This window comes from Lasioglossum baleicum, chromosome 11, assembly GCF_051020765.1.
Source record: "Lasioglossum baleicum chromosome 11, iyLasBale1, whole genome shotgun sequence".
NCBI classification, from domain to species: domain Eukaryota; kingdom Metazoa; phylum Arthropoda; class Insecta; order Hymenoptera; family Halictidae; genus Lasioglossum; species Lasioglossum baleicum.
Genome location: NC_134939.1, coordinates 111,711 through 137,500, shown reverse-complemented (window position 1 = coordinate 137,500; position 25,790 = coordinate 111,711). Strand labels below are relative to the sequence as shown.

The following is a 25,790-nucleotide window of genomic DNA, read 5'->3' as shown; positions in this document are numbered from 1 at the left end:
AGGCCCAGATAGGCCCGTCTGTGAGGCTCTTCTAGTTTCGTCCTGCATCAACCGACAGGACGGCCCTCGCGCCATATATTTCGGTGCAGCGTTCACTTCAAATAATTTTCATGTCGCCAATTTTGAAGTATCCGTATTTTTAAAAACGGGTCCGTAAAGAGGACACTTGGGGCTATATTATTATTATTTTTATTTTTTTTATTTTCTGGTGCTTTCATAGCAATGCACCTGTTTAAAACAATTGCAAAATAAGCTATGAAAACAAATATTTTCTGAACTGAAATAATTTTTATTAAATACTCTGATGGTTTCACTATGAGTACCAAAAACTAAGTTTCATCAATTTGCTAGTTTAGCCGTTATAATTTAATGAAAATCTTGTGACACACACCTCATATTACACGTCCGTAGAACCAACAGTTTTCAAGATTTCAAAGAATTCTTTGAGATACGTCTATATTTTGCTAAAGACTGCAACATATTCAAATTTGAACAAAATTCGAAACAGTAGTCCTATCTCGCATGGAAAGATTCATGTGCACTAATTGTATACATATAGATTAACTCTCATGGAAGTATGGATACTCGAAAATAATTAAAAATTAAAACAATTAGAAGAAACTGCGATTTATATAGATCAATCGTAAGCAAAAAAATTCAAATTGCAATTTTTGAGAGAAAACCTCTCTTAAATCCATTTAGTTCGTTATTACTTTATTGTTGGAGCCACGAAGAAAGACTCAGACATCTCCCTATACCGCAATAGCAATTATGTGCTATAAACCTTCCAGACCTCGACGGTCAGTTTTGGGCTGCAGCTAATCATCTTGGGGTTTCCCGTCAAACCCGCACACCATGTGCAGTGACTCTTTTGTCTGTCTTCCACTTGGAAGACAACTTTTGGCCAAGTTGAGATGGGACACCTTTCATGTAGTGAAAAAACATTTTCAATTTGTTTATGTCCAACAAGTAGTCCAATACAATGCCCGTACGAAGCGATAGCGGAACAGCAGTGGGTTCAAAGTAGTGCAGAATTACAATTGAATTACTCGAAGAATCGAAATTATTAGGCCGAAAAGAAAATTCTTGCGGTTTTAATTAAAATCAAAATAACAAAAACCGTAAGGACTTTCTCTCCGACCTAATACAAACTAATTGATTACATTGTAATTCAGTCATATTGTAATTTATAATTCATATCTTCATTCAATTAAAGTTCAATGTAATTCGTAATTGCAATTGGAGTACAATTATAAAATGGCGTTACGTATTCTGAAGGAGGACGAGGAATAGAAACTACACCGCATGGACAGCAAACAAGAGCATATGAAAGAAAAACATAAAAATATATCCGCACTTCTACAAAGTTCTGGATTATAATTTGGAGAGCTGTATTTTAATGTAATATGTAATTCAGTGATGACGTAGCTGAATTACTATATGTATAATTGAAATACAATGTAATTCAATTGTGTAATTGAATTAGCAAAACTCTGAGAGGGTTAAGATATTAAACCGTTACCGCACACTACTACACGATTGTAGGGGGTGGCAAGGCGCCATCTCGTATGGGTCCGAACTGGTGACATTGTACTGATGCGAGCGTGAGAAGAAGGTTACTAAATAGGCAGGACTATGGTGACGTGTCTCTAGGTACGATGCGCGCCCGATTGGATCAGAGCGGAGGAGGCAGACCTCGTTTCACACGCATTTTCGGCTGTCGACGAAATATTGGCTACAGCGGCCACACATACCATGTAGCGTGCAGCGTCGAAGTCAAAATATTGGGACTACGGGCGCGGCTGTGGTGGGGATAGGCAGACCTAGCGATGATAGGCTCGATTTGTTTATGTGCCGTTCCCGGGGCTGTTCTCTATGGAGAGGTTTATGACAGGTCATTACTATTGAGCTGCAAGTCGACACTTTCTCGGACAACACGTGTTGACTTGTGTTAACTTAAAAATTACTTTACAGTAAAACATTATGAACAGGACGCGCTAAAAACAGCTTTCTGAAAAATAGCTTCGCTGTCGATCGCCCAATAATGACCCGAACATTTGAATGCCCAATGTTTTATAGCCGCTACGCTATCGTACGTCGCACAGTGGTGCAAAATCCCCAAGAAATGGCAATAATTTGTTTATTATGTCATTTTTAAAAATCTATGTGTATTGAAATACATTACAGTATTAATGCATCGATCATAGATTGTAATAGAACCTAACCCAAACACTGACATTGGAAAGAACTGTGACATACATTTGAAGGAAAAAATTTTGTCTCATTTCTTTGTTGTTTTTGTGTATATGCACACTCCTTGATTTTCGAAAGTTTGATAGTGTAGATATTATTCAGTGCGGTGAGTACATTACTTTAAATTATAAAAAATATAAAGCTAATTATTAATTTTTTTGTATGTTATTGGGTCTTGTAACCGTACTGCTTACACATCGAAACATCGCGCGAATCTGTGTCGATCCCTACTGCGACGTTTGTGACGTCATGTGTCATCCCGTCATAGACAAGGATCGCAGGGGCGATCGATATAGATAAGAGGCTGCGTGCGCATCGATCCCCTCTTAATTGCGATCGAAGGAGGTCGATGCGAGCAGCAGATTAATCACTCTACGTCTGGGCTCGATCCAGTAAGCACGTATGAGTCCCACTTTGTTCCGCGTGAAATTGCGAATCGTGTAAAGTTAAAATTGTCATTCCAAATAGCCAATAATGTTGATAATGTTCTATTCAGTTGCTAGCCCGGCTTAAGGGAATTTATAGTCGCGAAGAAGATTAAAAAATTGCGAATGTTAAATTGTTAAATTGCGAAATTGATTCGTTGAGAATTATATTTGGAAATCGCCAATAAGGCAAGTTATTTACTTGTATTCATAGCCCGGCAAAAGGGCACTTCTTGTCGCGTTGCGAGCTGTTAATGGAATTTGCTACACTTCGAGCAAAGTCTTATTGAGGAGATGTTTATTTGAGCATATAAGCTCCGTTGATTTATTGTTTAAATTGCGTCAAGAGGCGATTTATCGAATTAGGTTTCATTTTGGTAGTGAAATTGATCACTCTGTGCGTTGCATGTCAACAGCCAACGTATAAAAAAAAATTTAATAGAGATTGCAATAAGAATCAAATCGACGCGTGCTGAACTGGCGTCGATTGTCAGAATCGTACTGTAAGCGAATGAGAACCGCGATCGCGCGAACCGTACGAAATTTCTTAGACGCGTTCTGAGAGCGGTAGACTTTGTTTACGGTCTATGGTCGTCGCGTCTTTCTCTACCGTATTGTGGTCGTGTCATATTCAGTAGACGACCTTGCGTTTTTACACGTCTGTACAATACGTAACGGTAGCAATACCGTGTATTCTCATCCACATCAAATTGGCAGAATATATTTCACTTTTACCAGTTATTGTCTCTCAACAATTATTTACATTTGTCGCAACCTCTCCGTCATCCAGTGCCTGGAGGCACGAACCTTTCGTTACGTTAACATCGGGTATCGTAACCTACCCGGTGTTGGAGTTATTACAGTACTGTGTAGGTCGTGATTTCGAGACATACACAGTGTACTTTGCTCAGAACGGACAGCAGGAAAAATTCGCATATCGCTATGACCACGCTTTCGTGCTCTGCCTAGATATCCGTAATTTTTCCCTACCAAGTTTGTTATTACCTGGTGTGCAGGAGCCGATTGTCCTTCCTGGTATAATCCGGTGAGACCGATCGTTTGCCTGAGTGTCACTAGCTGATTTTGAACAGGGTTTGTTCCTGTGTGTCCTGCTTAGAGCACGTAGTTGTTTGGGCGGTAAGGAGGCGCCACGGCCACGAAAATGTGCTCTGCCAGTCTTTTGTACCGCGCTAAACAACAAAGTGAATTCCGGGGCAAGTAGAGACCGATCGCCGTTTCCGTGGTATCCCGGTAGCTTTGATCGGTGTCGACTACTTCTGCCCAGAGTAATTCAACCAAAGTTAGCCCATTGTAGCTTTCGGTCTACAGACTACTCGCCACGTCCACGGTATCGTGCACTGCCGAGTCTTCTCGCAGTATCGAACTACGATAGTGGGTCTACGGTTAACTTCAATAAAATCCTACAAAGGGGTAGGTGAACCAATAGTCCGGTTACAGTCTCCGAGTCCCACCGATTTTTATTTGTTTATAATCGAAAAGTTGGCGACTTTTTGTGACTTTCCGACAAAATAAAGTCACGATGGTTTTGGAAAGAGCGAGGTAAACGATTATTTCGAATCCACATTTATTAAGATTAAGATTTTTAAAACTAAGAAAATATGAAAACACTATCCGAATACCCAAAGTCACAAGTTTTTCATTAAATTATATCATAGTGTAACCATGAGAGTATTTAATAAAAATGATTTCAGTTGAAAAAATATTTGTTTTCATAGTTTATTTTGCAATTGTTTTAAACAAGTCCATAGCTATCATAGCACCAGAAAATTGAAAAAAAATTTATGATAATATAGCCCCAAGTGTCCTCTTTACGGCCCCGTTTTTAAAAATACGGATACTTCAAAATTGGCGACATGAAAATTATTTGAAGTGAACGCTGTTTCGTCGTACGCCGGACGAAAATCAAAATTATTTGATTTTCCTCCTACGTCGTCAGACGTCGAGGCCCCATGGGGTTTGTCCATTGTTACCCTTCTCGAAGTACCTGAAAAAGGTTCGGCTCCCCGTGATTTTGACCATTTCGTCAGACGACGGGCCCACTGTAAGCACATTTTCCGGCAAAGTCGGCCGTACTGGCACCAACACATGCCTCTCGAGGCGCTCGAAACTCTCGTCTGTGTGGTCGGTTGTAGGACGAAGGACGAAAACGGCTCCACTGTAGGCGCACCCTAAGGGACAGACAGGTCTAAGTAAATTAATTTATAGAAGTAATTAATTAACTTTTTAATTAATTCTTAGACAAAATGTTTCAAATATTGATTTCTATTATTTACTTTCAGGGTCTCGTGATAGCGAAATCCGTTTGACGAGAAAACAGATTTTTCAAATAATTAAGTGTTATTTGAATAGTGATATTACTATAATATCTGAACACCTTCAGAATCAGATATTCGAACAGCACGGGAAATTAATTGATGTAAATCATGAAACAAAGATCGCATTAGGGATTTTAATTTCTAAAATTAAGACAAAATGGCGAAGTGTAAAGAGAACGGAAGAGTTCTTTTTTAGAAAGTTTGCTACGTGGCTTAATTTATCTGTTGCATTCCGTATACCTGCAGACAGCGACAATCATGCGAACATCATTGGCCGTCCTTCTTTAGAATTTGAAACCTCCAGCGAAAGATCAAAGCGAAGAAAGACAGCAGATATTCGGGCAAATTTTTCAGATGATGCATTATCGTATGCAACTCAAATGAGTTTCCGAGCATCCGGAAATTTGGCTGCATCAAAAGTTTTAAAAGATATATCAGCAACTTCATCGAAAGCTGACGAATATATAAAGTCTATGAAATACCGACATGAAAGAACGATATCTGGTGATGCGGCAGTAGGGCTTATTGTCAAACAAAAGCTGACAAGAAATGATTATTTAGAATTAAGAAAACTTAGTAAAGAGAATTACTGTAAACTATACCCGTCGTATAAAATAGTTTTAAATTCCAAAAAATTATGCTACCCCCGGATGGAGGAAATACTCATTACGGAGTCTAGCGCCGAAGTAAAATTACAGGCATTATTAGACCATATAGTCGAACGCATATTGTTATTGCAAAACAGCGTTTTGAAAAATTTAAGTCAACCAAATGTTGGCGATATGCGGCTTATTTGCAAATGGGGATGCGACGGAAGTTCGGGACAAAGTATTGACAAGCAATCATTTATTGACGACGATGAGGATAAGTCAGATGCAAACATTTTTTTGACTTCGCTTGTTCCTCTGCAGCTTTTGTCCCTTGACTCCACAACTGGAAAAGATATAGTTATATGGAAAAATCCGAGGCCGTCGTCACTCCGCTTTTGCAGACCGATTAGGTTACAATTTAAACACGAGACTACGGAGCTTACATTGAGCGAAGTGTCTTATATTGAAAAACAAATCGAAATGCTTCGACCCTTCGAAACCGTTGTGGGTGGAAAAGAAATCATTGTAAAATATCAGCTAGCACTGAAAATGATAGATGGCAAAGTATGCAACGCCATTGCATCCACATCTTCCTCACAGCGGTGTTACACCGCGGTGGGGCAACCACGAAAAATTTCAACAACATTGATTTAATGTTAAAAAGAGAAATCATGAACGACTATGTACAATTCGGGTTATCCACGCTGCATGCGTGGATCCGCTTTTTTGAATGCTGTTTGCATCTTTCATATAGATTAGGTATTAAAAAATGGCAAATACGCAAGAATGAAGAAAAAATAGAAATGGAACAACGGAAAAAAATTATACAAAAAGGTCTCCGCACACAATTAGGCCTTATAGTCGATCAGCCAAAGCTGGGATTCAGAAGTACCAACGATGGAAACACGGCTCGCCGATTTTTTGAAGAGCACACGAAATCTGCTCTAATAATAGGAGTAGACGAAACTTTAATTCGACAATTTTATATAATTTTACAAGTAAGTTTGGTTTAAAGCAATAAATAAATAACTAATTTTACAAGTAAGTTAAAGCGATCACGAAATTAATGAACCATTAATTAAACATTTTGATGTTATGTTGTAGGCACTCTCAAGTGGATTCGAAATTGATGTTATTAAATTTGAAAAATTCGCATTGAATACGGCAAGATTATATGTACAATTATACCCGTGGTACTACATGCCCACAACTGTGCACAAGATTCTAATACATGGGCATAAAATTATATCATGTGCGATTCTCCCAATTGGACAAATGTCCGAAGATGCTCAGGAATCGGTAAATAAATATGTCAAAGAGTTTCGTAAGCATTTTTCTCGAAAATGTTCACGATCAATGACGATGAAAGATGTCTTTCTGCGATTACTGCTGAATTCGGACCCTTATATTTCGTGCACAAGGAAAATACAAAAAAAAAATTGAGAAGCTTATTGCCAGAAGCCATTTATTTATTAGCGCCACCAGAAATAAGTACCCCATCAGACAGTGAAAGTACAGAGGATAATGATGATGAAGAATCACTGTTATAAAAAGTATTAAACTGTTATAAGAATAACTGAACCTGAAATTTATAATTTAATAAAAATGACTGCAAAACACATATACATATCTAATTTTTATATATAAATGCGTTAAAACTTGAATACGAATTATTTCTTTATGGTACGGACCTTCTGCGAGTTTTCATTTTCTCAATCTGTCCGTTTCGTTGTAGCGTCGAGCTATTATCTTTTCTTTAGCAGGCCGGTCTGTATCCAACATGTAGCACCTAGCAATAAAGTCATTTAGAAGGTCCGGGGTTTTACTCATGCTTTAACTTAACCCTCGCAGTCCCGAGAACCGTACCATAAATTTTCAACGTCGAAAGTCCACTTAAAAATTCTACCGTGTTTCCTGTGAATGGGTTTGACCTGCCGGTATTTCCGCGATCCTGACAATCACCCTCCATTGACGACCGGCCTCGTCACCCCCGTCATGAGACTAGCGTGCTTCGGGCGCATTGGAAGAAGTGGTGGCACGAGATTTGGTCAATTTTGAATTTTCCCAATCGGTTCTTGTGCTTTGTGCTCGCAATACGTACGATACACCTCGGAATGCCAATTTTTGAACAGAATAACAATTTTTTAACGTATGCGTTCGCCATATTGTTTTTTCGAATTTTGAGTCCAGATTTGTACTCAGCGGACCCGAAAACCATAGTATACTAATTTTTGAACAGAACTAACAATTTTTTAACGTATGCGTTCGCCATATTGGATCCGCCATTTTGTTTTTTTCGAATTTTGAGTCCAGATTTGTAATCAGCGGACCCGAAAACCATGGGATACCAATTTTTGGAAAAATTGAAGTACGTTTAGGGGTTTTGGCCAGCTTTTGGGGATTTGGAACCACTGTGCGCCGCGCCGGCAAGCGCGTGTCGGTGGTACGCCGCGACATCGCAACGAACAAGAGTTTCTCGATAATGTGAACCCTCTCCGATTTCGATGAGTTTTGGATATGTTGTCAAGACCATGATTCTGAACAACATTTCTCTTTAGACATTTTGGCGATCGGCTTTAGTTTACGAGATAATCGTAAAAAAAGAGAAGAAGCAGAAACTGATTGAATTAAAAACTCACGTATTCAGCCGTAAATCCATTTGCTGCTTCGAAATGTGTGTCACTGGGTCACTCGGTGACGAACTGCACAGATGTCTTCAGGTATACGGCAGTACCGAAAGTCAAGGGACGTACGGCCAGGTCGACGAACTGCACAGCCGGTGGTAGAAGGCCTAAGGGATGCGCGGTCAAGTCGACGTTCCTGAATTTCACTTTCACTTTCGAATCGATAAATAATTCGTATGTTTATTTCACACAGATGCCTTGAAATTTTTCCACACTCACAATCACTGTTCACATTTGTCAACACATAGTTATGCACCAATAGTAATTGCCATATCCCTTGTACTGCTGCACAAATCACAACAATCAGGTAATGCAATCACTAGACTGCGGATTTCATGCATTTGCAGCAAACATGAGTAGGTGCATTTTAAGACAGTAGAGAGATTAAAATAATTTCAAAACACCATAGTATTATTATCAACTTCTTAAAATGATCACAGTGAGAATCAAATATCTGTCTGGCTCCTGTCCCTTGTAATAGCGGCAGCCAACATTCATTTTGCATAAAGATCCGTAGTCTAGTGATTAGTTTAAATATTACTATCAAAAACACAGCTAATAGCAACCGTTAGCTTTGAATTGACAAGTCTTTGGAGATGTTCTCTCTATCGCGGCTCGAACGACACTGATTTTCCGCAAGATTTTTCTAAAGAAATTAGGAAGGGCATTTATAGTGTCGAAATTCGAAATGTGCAAGCTGTAGCACGAGAACGACGGGACGGTTATACGAAAAACAGAATGCGAGAAGGACCGCTGTAAGCTTTGTGGCAAACACATGTTTAGTTTTTCCTGCAGGTTGGTACGCAGAGTCGATGGGTAACTGTTCGAAAACGTCATCCGTCCTTTTACCCAGCAAGGGGTAAAAATGTCAGGTCAGCGTAGCATCCCTATTGTCCTATACCTTCCTTAAGAAACTTTCTAAAAGAAGGACAGACGACGTTTTCGAACGGTTATCCATCGACCCTGCGTACCAATCTACAGGAAAAACTAAACATGTGATTGCCATAAGTCTTAAAGCGGTCCTTCTCGTATCCTGTTTTTCGTCTAACCGTCCCTTCGTTTTCGTAAACGTGCTACAGCGTGCATTTCGAATTTCGACACTCTAAATGCCCTTCCTAAATTCTTTAGAAAAATCTTGCGGAAAATCAGTGTCGTTCGAGCCGCGGTAGAGAGAACATCTCCAAAGACTTGTCAATTCAAAGCTAACGGTTGCTATTAGCTGTGTTTTTGATAGTAATATTTAAACTAATCACTAGACTACGGATCTTTATGCAACATTAATGTTAGCTGCCGCTATTACAAGGGACAGGAGCCAAACAGATATTTGATTCCCACTGTGATCATTTTAAGAAGTTGAAAATAATACTATGGTGTTTTGAAATTATTTTAATCTCTCTACTGTATTAAAATGCAACTACTCATGTTTGCTACTGTGACGTGGCAGTTTTGCCAACGTCACCCGATGTCGTATATCGGAAGTCCGGGTCACCCTCTGGGAGCCTAATACGTGAGAGGCGCCGTGGCGAGCGCTCGCCCTGGGTGCGAACGAGACCCATGGGCGAGTTCTAATATTTTTGAGCGTCGCGCCAATTGCGCGACGCGTATCTGCAGGACCGTAGTCGGGCCCCGAGGGGGGACCCGAAGCACCTCTCCCGCCGAGAACCGGAAAATATCGGCGCCGGCGATAACTCCAACGCCGAGCAAAGCGAGGAATCGACGTGGCACAGGAAAAACATCCTGGATGGGAGCTGCCAAGCCAGGAATCTCAGCGGACTCGCCGTCGCCTCATCCGGAGAGAAACCGGATCGCTACCGGATTGGCTCACGTCGATCACCTCTGCGGGAAGCAGCCAATCCACACGCGCCGCTGCCGGAGAACCACCGAATCGCCGAGCGCCAGGGACCGTCACGCAGGGCTAGGCCCTGTCCGAAAATCTATCCGCGATAGGTCGAAGTGCGTGCGGGGGGATCAGAGCGGCAAGGGGGGGACGCTTCTCTTCCGCGTTCCCGAGACACGCAGCGAAGGATCACTTCTTCGTTGGCTCGAGATACCGAAAGTCGCGAGTAGAATTTGTACGATTACGTAATTCTAAGTCTTTTGTAATCTCACGAAGAAACGCTGCCGGAGACGAGGGACGAGCGAGGCGAACAACGATCGTTGCCCTGGGTAAGCTTCCGCCAGTTCTCGTTACGATAAAGTGATCTTTCTCGCGTTGGCTCGGTAGTGTGTCGTGTCCGCGATCGCGTTGTAGAAGCACCGACGAGAATTCGTAGCTGCCGATGTTCGAGACAGATTCGAGGGAATGCGCGAACGGCGAGAATCCGTCGGTTAACCAGAGCGCGGGGAATTTCGCGGATGCTAGTGCCAGAGGTCGGATAGCGAGGATCCGCGTGTAATTGACCTCATTATACGCGGTGAAGGGGGTTTTCGAGCACTAGGCGCCATTTCTTTTCGAGGATCCGCGTATCTTGGTCGTTTGTATTCGAACCTCGAGTCGTCCCACGGTGCGACGCCGCCACGTGCTCTCGTCGTATTTCCGCAACTTGTTCTGCCGACGAGAAGCTTATAATAACGCGTATTCCATCCGAATTCGGGCGTAGAACGCGAAGATCGTGAGCGCCGACGTTAAAATCACGTTGCTGCCGGATTCACTGCGTACAGAAAAGGACCAGGAAAGGTCGAAGAGCGCGTACAACGCGTTGTCGTTGCCGAACACCTGTTACGCGTCGGTTAACCTCGAAACGCTGCCGGCTGCGTTATTGTAACATCGGACTAATAAACAGTGTTAACCCAGATCGTACGGGAGTGTTTATTGCGTGAGAAACCTTCCCGCCGCGGGGAATGCCTCGTGTTCGACCCGCGTAGAATCCTGCGACCATTCGTATCTCATCTTCGCGTAATATCGATTGTCGCGGGCTCGTATGGTTGTCTCTCATCGTGTGTATTAGCGAACTTAGCGTGGCATCTTCCGTGCCTGGCGCCCGAGCTTTACGTAAGAGATCTCGAGAGACGACGAGCCTGCGTACAATTTTTGTCCCGGGTGGACCACGTTTCGCGCGGCCGAACGTGGCCCGGCGGTATCGCTTGTAAATACCCGGTGTCGCTATCGTTTCGCTAAGAAACGAGAAACGACGTGACACTACAAATACATGAAATCCGCGGTCTAGTGATTGCATTACCTGATTGTTGTGATTTGTGCAGCAATACAAGGGATATGGCAATTATTATTAGTGCACAACTATGTGTTGACAAATGTGAACAATGATTGTGAGTGTGGAGAAATTTCAAGACACACATTTCGAAGCAGCAAATGGATTTACGGCTGAATACGTGAGTTTTTAATACAATCAGTTTCTGTGCTTCTTCTCTTTTTTTACGATAATCTCGTAAACTAAAGCCGATCGCCAAAAAGTCTAAAGAGAAATGTTGTTCAGAGTAATGATCTTGACCACATATCCAAAGCTCATTGAAATCGGAGAGCATTCACATAATCAAGAAACTCTTGTTCGTTGCGATGTCACGGCGTACCACCGACACTCGCTTGTCGGCGCGGCGCGGCGCGGCCGCCCAGGGCGCGCTCTGATTGGTCCGTGTTTTTCGTTAATAACTCCTAAACAAAGCCGCAGTTGACATTGGTGCAAAGGAAAATGTCTCTTAGAATGGTCTCAGGAACCTCCCATTTCAATTAAGTACACGAATTTTGGGACACCCTGTATATCAAATATATCAAATCTATCTATAATTATATCAAATCTATCATAAAGTCGGCTCAGTGCTTCCGATACCAGAAGCAGTACAATGAATCCAAATTCACCATGCGTGATAGACGGAAAATGCTCAAAGCGATATCCTCGAGAATTAGTATCCAATACAGTTATAGGAAACGATGGATATCCTCTGTACAGTAGAAGTTCAGCAAAAGATGGCGGTAAATTAGCTACCATAAAAATGCGAAAGGGTTGTATCGAAGTAGATATCCGGTGGGTTGTTCCATATTCGCCTTTGCTATCAAAAACATACAAAGCGCACATCGACGTGGAATACTGTAACTCCGTTGAATCGATCGAATACATTTGTAAGTACGTGAATAAAGGCAGAGACATGGCAGTTTTTGGCCTTCAACCAAAAAGAAATGGTAGGAATGCGGTCACACATATCTATGAAATCGCAGAGTATGAGACTGTAAGATACATAAGCAGCAATGAAGCTGTATGGCGAATTCTTTCATTTTCCATACATGAACGAAGTCCAGCTGTTGTTCACTTAGCAGTACATCTAGAAAATGAACAACGCGTTTATTTCACAGATGCAAATATGCAACAAATAGCTATGAATCCACCGGCTATAACGTTAAGTGCCTTCTTCACGTTATGTCAAAATGACGCTTTTGCGAAAACACTGCTGTATTCGGAAGTGTCTACGTATTACATACGGAATGCGAGTAGAAAATCATTCGAACGACGCAAACGAGGAGAGCGAGTCGACGGACAACCTGGCATATTCAAAGAAAATACGATAGGAAGACTATACACCGTGCATCACAATCAAGATGAATGCTGCTTTCTTCGAATGCTGTTGGTAAATGTGCCCGGTCCAACGTCTTTCTTGCAATGGAGAATTGTGAACGGCGTTACATATGGCACTTTCCGCAGTGCATGTCAAGCTCTAAATTTATTGGAGAACGACCGACACTAGGATGTTTGCATCAATGACGCGTGCGTCAAATCCAAATCAAATTCGTGCATTGTTTGCAATCATATTGACCGCCTGCTTTCCTTCATCTCCAACAGAGTTATGGGAGAAATATAAATCGCACACGGCTGAAGATATTTTCCGTCGAATACCCAAGGAAAATTCAAATAAGAACATGAATTCCACAGCAGAAATCTACAACGAAGTGTTGATAATGATTGAAGATTTCATTCGATCTCACTCGATCCTCTAAGGAAGCCACCGCACGTCAATATTTTTTAGCGATTTCGGATATTCTTGTATATTTGTGTGTCCTTGCCTTCCACCATTCATATGGATCCAAATCAAACCGTAGTTGTGGCTCATAGATGTACATTTCAAATTCGGCATCTAAATGATTAACATCACTTATTTCATCGTAAAGAAATTGAAGGGCACTTTTTGTCGGTGAAAGTCCCATTTGGGGGTGGTCGAAATCAAAGCTATAGGTGCTTGAAGCGGGTCCTAGGATTCGCCAAGGTCGAACATGTGGCGACCAAACCTTGGCTTTTCCCAGCCATCTGGAAACCAAATACGGTGCAGAAAACACGACGATTTTAGGCATTTTATGGCAAGGCCGTGAAACAAAGTGGCTCTTTCCCCCTTAGGAAACCATAAAATGTATATACCGATATTCTGCCAAGAGGCGGTACCACCGAAACCAAAAAGAAGACCGGTATTTTTTCCATTTCTCCAGTTCTCAGGATGCCCCAAATAAAAAAGGAATTGCACACCACTTACCCCAGAACAGTCGTGAAGCTCGGTCATGAATGTGTTATTCTTTGTCCCCAGTATACATTGAAAACGAGGCTATTTACGGGGGTCATTAGAAATATCACATAGAATATCAATTCATTTTTTGGTAATTGTTTATTGAGCATGGTTCGACTGAAAATCAATTTGTGTTGGGGGCTCTCTGGACCATTTTAACTTTAAAAGTCAACGAAAAAAATTATTTAAGAAATAAAAAACATATTTTAGGATACACCACAAACCCGGTTTTTAAAAAAAAAGTTTAGTCCACATTTCGCTTCGATATCTTTTCTAGATCAAAAGTTATAGCAAAATGTGCACCGCGCCGCGCCGTGCCGGGATTCAAATGCGCGCTGTCTCCAGATTCCGACTTTCCGACTCATGCTTCCGAAATTTCGGTAACGTGAAAATCGAAGGAACGCGTCGGCGTCGATCAGTCGAGCAGGTAGTCCACACGGACAGAGTAGAGATACACTTGTAGTGTAGCGCGCGTGCAATCAAACAGGCACTCACACGAGCAGAGTAGAAACACGTTCGTGGTACGTCCACGTCCACGGTCCGTCAGAGTGGGGGGCCCAGCCGGCCGAGCCGCCGCACCGGAGGGGGGAAAGGTCCTCGCGCCCACGATTCTGGCGTCAGTTTTCAGTTCGCGTTCACTTCTGACCCCCTGTTCACTTCGTTCGGTCGGAACATAGCATCGTCCCGTAGTTATACTCGCGAGTACGGTGTGCGTTGTGCAACAGTGAGTTCAGAACAGTGCAACAGAATTGATCGCAATGTGTCACCCCAACAACGTGGATTACGTCTACCCCGCTGAAGGAAGGAAGGTAGACAGGCAGGCAGGGATTAACAGGTTGTAACGGGGCCGCTTTCTCGCGTGTTATCGGTTCGTTCTACCCGGGGTTTCCTTAGTGCGGGAATAGCTCGCCGTGCCGGGGTTCGCGTAGTGCGGCCGGAGCGGGAAGACGTGGTGGAAAGGTATGAAATAAACAAGACGATGTTTCCGTGATAAAGCTAAGCTCGCCACCTCGTCATTACGGTGAGAACGGGTGGTGATCGCAGGATCGCCGTGGAGAGGCGGACGGTGGGGTCGACTTGGTGCCGGAGGACCAGTGTGTTAAAGGGTTTCAGCGTAGGAGGTGACGTCTCGTCACGGGAGCGGTGTCCGCGGTGGTTCGGTGACGTCTCGCCACAGGACCGGCCCTAATGGGGCTTGGTGCAGGAAGTGACGTCTTGTCACGGGACGGGCGACAGTGTATGTCGGTACGGGGTTACGTCTCGTCACGGGAGCAGTGCTCGACGGGGTTCGGTGCCAGAGGGTGACGTCTCGCCACAGGAACGGTGTTTGCGCGGGGGTTTGGTGCGCGGGGTGACGTCTCGTCACAGGAACGGTGCTTGAACGGGGGTTCGGTGCAAGGGGGGGTGACGTCTCGTCACAGGAACGGTGGCAGTGAGGGTCGGTGCGTGGGGGGGGGGGCGACGTCTCGTCGCAGGAATGGTGCTAGCGGGGTGCGGTGCAGGAAGTGACGTCTCGTCACAGGAACGGTTCGGTGTGTGCGGTAGGTGACGTTTCGGCACAGGAGCGGGTGTCAGGGGTCGACGTCTTCGTCGAGGGAACGGTGCTACTGGAGGCAGTCGGTACAGGTGTCGACGTCTTCGTCGAGGGAACGGTGTTGCAGGAGATACTTAGTATCGTGGTCGACGTCTTCGTCGCGGGAACGGTGTCTTACGTGTTGTGCAGGAACGGGAGATTTCCGGCGGGCTGGTCTCAACGTCTCGTTGGAGGAGCGGTATTTTTCCGGCGGACTGGTTACGACGTCGTCGTCGAGGGATCGGGTACCTGGTGCGCGGTAGATGCTTAGGTCGCCTAAGCAGGACTGCGATGATTTGGCCTATTTCGGAGGCCTTTTATACTCCCCAAAATGTACTGTTTGGAGGTGAGGGTTGGTGGTGAGGTAAGGTGTGTTCTATGGTTTTTCTACTGGTTTTTGTGTATATTTGGGTTTTTGGTGGATGACACTTTGATCAAGGAGTTTCGGGGAAGTGTTGTTTATACCGGTGTGGATCGGTGGATCTCGGGGTACCTCGGGTTCTTTCGGGGATCAGCCGTTCGTAACAAGCTTGCCTAGTGCAGGTTTGTTACAAGGTGTTTATAGTTTTTTGCGATTTCATTTTGCCCTAATGCCTCGCAGGAACCTTAAAACATCGATCTCGCGAAAACCATATCGCGATTTAAGTCTCCGCCAACAACGGCGTCATTGGGACGAAATAAGAACAAATTTGAAGTCTTCGCGAAATACACTAGCAGGTCCCGTTAACGATGGCACTGTGCAGGACATTTGCACCACCCCCTCTTCATCCGCGCTGAATTTGAATGTCGAGCCTTCACGGGAAGACTCGCAAGCCGCCATTAATGAAAATTTAGATATTCCCAGCGCGTCTTCGTCAGTCCCGCGATGCGATGATACAGCCCGGCAATCTGCTGGCGCTGTGTCGAAACCATCGTTTCGCCTTCAATTAGCATCGTGCTTCGTCGACATTAATTTAACGCACACACAGGGCAATAAGATATTAGGCCTTCTGCGCACGCATTCGTGCTTAGGTGATTTGCCAAAAGATGTTCGAACGCTTGTTAGCACACCACGCACTAAAGTCATCACGTCTGTGGTGGAACCGGGAGAATATGTTCATTTCGGGGTAGAGTCGAAATTGTCCAGTTATTTATGTAATATTTGCGAAACCATTCCCAACCCAATACAGTTAGATTTCCACATAGATGGATGCACTTTAGACGCATCCCACAAAATTCAACTCTGGCCGATCCAAATTCGTATTAGTAATATCAAAAATAGCAAACCGATTATTGTCGGTATTTATAAAGGCCCGCAGAAGCCTACTAATCCAGAAGAATACCTCGAGAAATTTGTCTCCGACATTGAATCAATCATGTCGAATGGAGGCATTCTTCTCGAGGGTAAAAGAATCGCGGTTTCTCTGCGCTGTTTTATTGCTGACGCGCCAGCACGTGCTTTTGCTTTGAATCATCACTATCATACATCGCACCACCCCTGCTCAAAGTGCCATGTCACGGGAAAAACGGTAGAGGGTCGTGCCGTTTTCCACGCTATCGACAGCCCCCTCCGAACCGATGAGGAATACGCGAGACGTTCGGCTGAAGATGAGCACTTTTGTACAAACAGTACAAACCCTTTAGCTTCTTTACCCATGGGAATGGTTTCCCAAGTGCCGTTTGAGTACATGCATTTATGTCTCGGTGTCGTTAAGAAATTGTTGTCTGTCTGGGTGTGCGGTAAATTTTGTCCAGAAGCGAAATTATCCGCGACCCAACTCAAAGTAACCACCGCGAGAATAAACGTAATTACCAAATATTGTCCCTCCGATTTTGCACGGCGTCCCACACCGATTACAAACTTTTCAGGTTTCAAAGCCACCGAGTTTCGACAATTTCTTCTATATACTGGCCCTGTTGTAATGCATGGAATTTTAGATCCACTCGTGTACAATCATTTTTTGCTTTTGCACAGTGCCACAAGAATACTCGTGTCACCATCCCTTTTGGAAAAACATATCGCGTTCGCGAAAACAGCATTAAAGTTCTTTGTTTGCCTATGCGTAAAATATTACGGTACATTTTTTAATTCGTACAATGTCCACGGTCTTCTGCATTTGGCGGATGTCGTGGAACGTTTCGGTAATTTAGATTCATTTTCTGCGTTTCCCTTTGAAAATTTAATGCAAATTTTTCAAATTTTTTGGCAAAAGCCAAATCAACCCTTGCAACAAATCGCCAATAGGATGGCTGAATTTGAACAGCATGGCAGCAGAAAGGAAGGTTGCAATTCTGCAACTCCTATCTCTGCGTCCATGCCGTTCCGCGATAGTAGTGGCGCGGTTTTTTATAAAAAAATTCAATTTAACAATTTATTACTGTCGATAGATGCTCGCGATAATTGTTGTATCCTACGCGACGCACAGTGTGCCAAATGGCCTTTTTAGCTGGACAAAACTCTAAATCGCCTATTTCTCTATATTTATCAATTGATATGTTTACAGTTGTATAAAATATGAATAATTATTAACTTTTTACAACATTTAGTTGGTTTTTGTTAATTAAACAATATATTTTAAGTTATTTAAAATTAAATATAAATTACAACAAAGTTAGTAATGGACCTATATAGCACAGAATGATTTAAATGATGTAATTTTTAATTATGGACAAACTGAATGTAAATATAATTTATTTATTTATTTGTTTTTTGCAGATTCAGATATATTCTAACGGGAAAAATTTATTTTTTGGTTTAGTATAAGGTTTCAATTTACAAATAACAAATCTGGTTCATATTATAGTTTATTATGTTAATAAAAATATAATAACAAAAATATAATAACAAAAATATAATAACAAAAATATAAATTATACAAAAATATAAATTATACAAAAAAAATAACAGAGATCAAAATCAAAGTATTAAATAGTAACGTTCGATTGCAGGTACAAACATTTTCTAATAAATAATTATCAAAAAAAATATTAAAAAATTAATCGATTTCAGTATTATAACAAGATTTTAAGGAGAGTATTATAAGGAGATTGCCTTCTGAAACTACGTATCTTCATAACCCAAATCGATAATTTTCAATATTTATATTTTCTTCTTTAGGCTCATTATTTAAAAATTTCGGTGTCGCTCCGCAAATGTAACACGTCATCGATGAAGATGTTTCTGTAACTACATTACACACCTTCCCATCTACCATTGTCAGAAAAAATTTATACTTTATTGTTACTTCCTTTCCATCAATTTCTAATTTTGTTGGGTTTAAATTATTTATTTGATTCTGAAAATTATCTATTTCGCTTTTAATTAAACTATCGCTTTCTTTTTCAAATAGGAATTTGTGCGGGCGGCAATATCTAGTTGAACCAGGGCTCGGATTTTCCCAGACTGAATGTGCTTCATTTGACATTTTAATTGGTACAAAAGATATTAAAAATAAAAATTGATCGTTTCCCTCGGTGGACGTATATTTCTGTTTGTATGCGCTGTGCCCTGCGCTCCCGTCACATCCCCATTTACAAAATAGTTCCAAATTATCTTGGTCATTGAATAGAATTGTATTACCATTTAATAATCGGGATGTCCAAAGGTTTAATCCTATTTGTAAGGGAATTTCTGCACTTTTTTCCGTTAAAATAATGCTGTTTTCAGGCGGTAGACAATTATACTTTGCTTTTTGGACTTCATGATAGGACGGATACATTTTATGCCCTATGCTTAAAGCTTTTTTTCTATTTATTTTATATGCATGTACAGTACTTTTTGTGTCTATAAACAATGCTAAAGCCTCTTCCGGAGTCATTGATCTTTGCTGTGTCTTTTTTTCCCTTAAATACTTTAATTCTTTTGTGATCGATGAAGCATTACCTACTAAACTTGCAACACTTCTTTTTCCTTCTGCTCGTAAAGCGACTTCTGTAGCAAACGTTAATTTAGTCGCAGAATTTTCTTCGACAAGTGTCGAGACCCTACGCTTTTTAGTTTTATAAGAAGCATCTTCGAATGATGTCATTTTCCTTCCAGAAGAGCTTGAGGTTGAAGGTATTGCAACGTTTGCGTCAAATACACCTTCAAATAAAATAAAATTTTCTTCCTGAAGCCAGTCCGAATATCTTTCTACGAAATATTCTTTTCTTCGCTGACATTTGTTCCAGCGATCTCTCACTCGGCTTACTATTTTAGATATATTTTTCCTTATTGTAAGAATAACTGTGCTTGATGCATTAATACAGCCAATTTTGTGTAAAATTTTTTGGCACAATTGATCGAAATCATCTTTATTTCGAAAAGGTATCCAAATTTCAAAAAAATCCATCCTTGCGATAGTGACTAAAAATAATAATAAGATATACCCATTAGAACTAAAGAATCACTAAATCTCAACGGAAAAATTAACATTAATTAAATTACAGAATGGACTAGAGTATTACTTTCTATAAATAAAACATGTACAATACGTAATTACCTCGATTCATTTTAACGGTCTTAAGTGTCCTTTCAGTTTTTTCCCTTATGTTGTTTATACGAATGTTGTTAGATTAATCTAAAAATTTGTATTTCCTATTTAAACTTTCCATAATTTTTATAAAGCATGAAATGTTTTGATTCAACGTACCTGATTATATCTAAGGAAGATTTTGATATAACGCTATCAAGCATAAAGTGATAACGTAACACATAAAACACTAACAACACTCACAGTAATAATAACAATAACAATAAAAAACAACAACAACAATAAAAATAACAAAACTGAAATATATATGAAAAACGCAAGGGAGATGTAGACTGCACGCTGATCGCTCTTAGACTGAAGAAACGAATTTTCATAGGAAGAAAGTTCAGAGGAAAACCTGACGATAGTATCATTGTATATTTCTTATATATACAATGAACGAAACCAATCCATAGGTTTCAACGAGTAGACTAAACAAATCGCTAAGTGGCGATGGTATCGGCTGCGTTCGGAACGCGCGCCCGGCCCGGGCTGTGATTGTCACGAGCGTGAACGTAAAACGACGTAACTTCATTGTAAAAATTAGTATCCATTAGCAGCGATTAGCAAGCTAAGTTGGGTACCAAAATAAAGTAGAGAATCTCTACTTTATAATAATGTAAATTTCATCGCGTGGACCGACGTGGACCATATACTAATTCATTAACGAAGAGGAGTAACATAAGCGTTTCTGTGGAAAAATAAGTACCGTCTTTGACACTTAATTTACAAAAATAGAGGAATGTTATCGATAATTTGGAATTACTAAAGTGAAAATACATGTTTTAAGATGCTATATCCATTATACAGAGAAAATTTAAATACTCCTTAGTACATTTTAACATATTTCTAGCGCGTATGGCAATGTGCCCATTCATTTATAGGTTAGGCGTCCGCTTTTTAGGTGAAGTTTACACGCTCTGTAAACATATAACAAAAGAATTTTCAGTTTTAATATTCAAGGATTTTAATCCAGGGTTATTTTAGAGCATATTGGCCCAGTTAGTTTTTGTTGATTTGAAAGTTCATTTTGTCCAGCTAAAAATGCCATTTGGCACACTGTGCGACGGCTCAATTTGCCTTATTTCTTCTATTTATCCGCACGATAATACTTTTTTATTAGGCGTTACATTCTTTCGTAACGCAGATTCATTTTACGAACTTTCCGTAAAATCATCGGATCTTGGGATTTTTAAGTGCGCAAATTTGAGCACCGACACGGTCCCTGTGAGCTTGGAGAACGTTAGGGCAAAATGCTATCGGATGCCGCTCTCGAGTGAGAACTACGACAGCGCATTGGGAACCTCTCAATGGGTTGTCATAGTATTCGCACATGCTGAAGAACAGTAAAATTTTTTTAATACAAGCATTTTTACTAGCACAGTGGATTAGACCTACTGGGGAAACCACTTTAAAAAAAATGCATTGTCGATAGTACCCCCAGGGTAATGTGGAAACCTATCGGTACCTATATGGTGTGGTAAGTATATCCGATTATGCTATTTATGACATGTGTACAGGTGTATATATTGTACATTAATCAATTTGCTTGTTTTTTTAACTTCCCGATTTTATAGGGAAGTTATTGTAATGACCCCGAAAATCGAAAATCGATTTTTTAGCAGATCTTCACGTTTCATGGTCATTGCAGTCATTTTAGACTATTTTCAGCAAAATGTTCGTATGTGTGTGTGTGTGTGTGTGCGTATGGCCGTTTCTATGTAATCAAATTTTTCGTTAACGTTTTCAGAAAAAGTAACAACGCGATCAGGATGATGAGTGATGCAATCGATGTGCCCAGCTGTAACTTAGAGCTGATTAGATTTTGGTCCATTTTGGTCAAGTAGTTTTTTAGTTTTTTTAGTTTTTTCGAAAGAAGTTCATTCAACAATGCAATTTATACGAGAGAACGGAAAGTTTCCACCGAAGAAACAAACGTAATTACATAAAAAAAATTTTTTCGATTTTTTTAAAATTTAAAAAAAAAAATTTTTTCAAAATTTTTTTTTGTACCTTACGATGATGTTTCCGCTTACAATAATCGAAAATTATCCCAATGCAAGAGTGAGTTAATCATCTCTACTCGCGAGAATACATTTTCAAAGAATATCGATGAAAGTACAAAAAAAAATTTATATTACAATCTTTAAAAAAACAATCAGTTCAAAACGAATTATTAACTGAGATTAAATTGAAAATTAATATAAACTATATGATAATTATTAATAACATTGATGTTGAAAACGGATTGATTAATGGAGCACACATGCGGAATATTAAAATTTATGACTTTTCAAGAAAATACTAAAATTCCGTCTATATTGTGGTTAGATTTTCAATTGGCCAGAGTAGTAGTGAAAGTAAGAACTCGTTATCGTGATTATATGAAAAATGCACAAATATTGATCAAAATTTTACACCAATAATAAAAATATCGAATCAAGTAAATATGTAGAGTGAGGAAAAATATCAAATCACACGTAGTCAATTTCCAGTGGTTCCTGCTGAAGCGATTACGATTCAAAAAAGTCAGGGACAAACATATGAGAAAGTATGTTTGGATTTTAAAAAATCAGAAAGGCGAACTTTACAAATATTGTATGTAGCACTGAGCAGAGTTGCAAAATTGAGCGCAGTTTATATATTTTGGGACAATTTAAATTAACAGTATCGAAGAAAACCAAGATCATTACTGCAAACCCGGATAATGAGGAGTTGTATCGTTTGCGAAAAACTAATTAAGACAATTTATTTTGCAACATTAGTATGCTATAACAAGGAACCAAGCGAGCAACGAGCATACGATGTTGGTTTAATGTGACGCCATATAGCAAACATTTTGATAAGTAGAAAACTATTGAATTTCCCTGAAAACGTATAATCTTCTTAAAACGTACACTTAATAATGATAATAATATACTGCAACTAACGAATCGGGAAGTTCTTTGTGTGGCTCGTGGAGAGTCACACACCAAATAAAAAAAAAACATTAATAGCTATAGGTACTACTAGCCATGCGTACCACTAACCCTTTCGCAAGAGCAGTCCTATCCGCGAGCGAGCGAAGCGAGCGAGCAACAATAACCGTCTAGTTTTTGTTTAGGTGTCCTGTTTACGCCAGAACACGCTGGGAGCGTGCTGCCGGCCACAAGTTGGGGGACGAGGACGATGCGCCAACAACAAATGCAATGTGTGCTGTCCAGCGATCGAGGAGGAGAGGGAACTTTATTAATGATGACATCGAAAGAAGAATTGAAACAGATTGTTAAAGTATGGTAATTTTGTAATTGATGTAATTTTTTATGTCACAATAAAGAATTTGAATAATAATACTAAATGAAAAATTATAATGTTCATTTATCATCCATTGATCCATTTGTTATCCCTTTAACAACCGGCTGCGATATAATAATTAATTTTTTAATGTAATTAATTTAACCATTTTGTATTTTGATGTATTTATTAAATAAATGCTTGTGTATATACGTATATAGCGTATAACGTTCAATTTAGTTTTTATCTCTTGCATTCGATGTAAACAATTTTTATTTTGCACAGAAATTCGTTTTGCACGATCACGATTTATTCGAGCTTATGTCAGATTCGACGATTCTTCGTTTCAGAAGTGTATTTCTGTGTGGAATCGCTGTCTCGGGAGCTAGATCAGTGCATTTGCATGCAACGAAGCGAAATTGGCACAGAAACTCCGATGCGGCAAGCACGATCAAGATTTATTCGAGTTTATGTCAGATTCGACGATTCTACGTTTCAGAAGTGTATTTCTGTGCGGAATCGCTGTCTCGCGTGCTAGATCAGTGCATTTGCATGCAACGAAGCGAAGTTGGCGCAGAAACCCCGATTCTGCAAGCACGATCACGATTTATTCGAGCTTATGTCAGATTCGACGATTCTTCGTTTCAGAAGTGTATTTCTGTGCGGAATCGCTGTCTCGCGTGCTAGATCAGTTCATTTGCATGCAACGAAGGGAAATTGGCACAGAAACTTCGATTCGCCTAGCACGATCACGATTCATTCGGGCTTATGTCAGATTCGACGATTCTTCGTTTCAGAAGTGTATTTCTGTGCGGAATCGCTGTTTCGCCTGATAGATGAGTGCATTTGCATGCAAATATGCGAAATTGGCACAGAAACTGCGATTCTGCAAGCACGATCACGATTTATTCGAGCTCATGTCAGATTCGACGATTCATTGTTTCAGAAGTGTATTTCTGTGCGGAATCGCTGTCTCGCGTGCTAGATCAGTTCATTTGCATGCAACGAAGGGAAATTGGCACAGAAACTTCGATTCGCCTAGCACGATCACGATTCATTCGGGCTTATGTCAGATTCGACGATTCTTCGTTTCAGAAGTGTATTTCTGTGCGGAATCGCTGTTTCGCCTGATAGATCAGTGCATTTGCATGCAAATATGCGAAATTGGCACAGAAACTGCGATTCTGCAAGCACGATCACGATTCATTCGGGCTTATGTCAGATTCGACGATTCTTCGTTTCAGAAGTGTATTTCTGTGCGGAATCGCTGTTTCGCGTGCTAGATCAGTGCATTTGCATGCAACGAAGAGAAATTGGCACAGAAACTCCGATGCGGCAAGTACGATCAAGATTTATTCGAGCTTATGTCAGATTCGACGATTCTTCGTTTCAGAAGTGCATTTCTGTGCGGAATCTCTGTTTCGAGTGCTAGATCAGTGCATTTGCATGCAACGAAGCGAAATTGGCGCAGAAACTCCGATTCTGCAAGCACGATCACGATTTATTCGAGCTTATGTCAGATTCGACGATTCTTCGTTTCAGAAGTGTATTTCTGTGCGGAATCGCTGTCTCGCGTGCTAGATCAGTTCATTTGCATGCAACGAAGGGAAATTGGCACAGAAACTTCGATTCGCCTAGCACGATCACGATTCATTCGGGCTTATGTCAGATTCGACGATTCTTCGTTTCAGAAGTGTATTTCTGTGCGGAATCGCTGTTTCGCCTGATAGATCAGTGCATTTGCATGCAAATATGCGAAATTGGCACAGAAACTGCGATTCTGCAAGCACGTTCACGATTTATTCGAGCTCATGTCAGATTCGACGATTCTTCGTTTCAGAAGTGTATTTCTGTGCGGAATCGCTGTTTCGCCTGATAGATCAGTGCATTTGCATGCAAATATGCGAAATTGGCACAGAAACTGCGATTCTGCAAGCACGATCACGATTTATTCGAGCTCATGTCAGATTCGACGATTCTTCGTTTCAGAAGTGTATTTCTGTGCGGAATCGCTGTTTCGCGTGCTAGATCCGTGCATTTGCATGCAACGAAGCGAAATTGGCGCAGAAACTTCGATTCGCCTAGCACGATCACGATTCATTCGGGCTTATGTCAGATTCGACTATTCTTCGTTTCAGAAGTGCATTTCTGTACGGAATCCCTGTTTCACGTGATGGATCAGTGGGTTTGCATGCAAATATGCAAATTTGGTATAGAAACTTCGATTCGGCTAACACTAGATCAGTGCATTTGCATGCAACGAAGAGAAATTAGCACAGAAACTCCGATGCGGCAAGCACGTTCACGATTTATTCGGGCTTATGTCAGATTCGACGATTCTTCGTTTCAGAAGTGTATTTCTGTGCGGAATCGCTGTCTCGCGTGCTAGATCAGTTCATTTGCATGCAACGAAGGGAAATTGGCACAGAAACTTCGATTCGCCTAGCACGATCACGATTCATTCGGGCTTATGTCAGATTCGACGATTCTTCGTTTCAGAAGTGTATTTCTGTGCGGAATCGCTGTTTCGCCTGATAGATCAGTGCATTTGCATGCAAATATGCGAAATTGGCACAGAAACTGCGATTCTGCAAGCACGATCACGATTTATTCGAGCTCATGTCAGATTCGACGATTCTTCGTTTCAGAAGTGTATTTCTGTGC

The 25,790-nt window shown here is 41.0% G+C and overlaps 2 protein-coding genes across 2 annotated transcripts; both read left to right on the top strand.

Moving 5' to 3' along the window:
• The first annotated feature begins 12,086 nt into the window (after positions 1 to 12,086).
• On the top strand, positions 12,087 to 12,983 carry LOC143213637 (uncharacterized). Its single transcript, XM_076433689.1, has one exon. The coding sequence runs from the start codon at positions 12,087 to 12,089 to the stop codon at positions 12,981 to 12,983; it is 897 nt and encodes a 298-aa protein (XP_076289804.1).
• Positions 12,984 to 15,694: 2,711 nt separating this feature from the next.
• LOC143213636 (uncharacterized) lies at positions 15,695 to 23,043 on the top strand (the record flags this gene model as incomplete). Its single annotated transcript, XM_076433688.1, has 5 exons — positions 15,695 to 15,732; positions 15,803 to 15,906; positions 16,081 to 17,684; positions 21,051 to 21,199; positions 22,957 to 23,043. Coding segments are annotated over exons 1-5 (1,982 nt in total), but the record flags the coding sequence as incomplete, so codon positions are not given.
• Between the last annotated feature and the right edge of the window lie 2,747 nt (positions 23,044 to 25,790).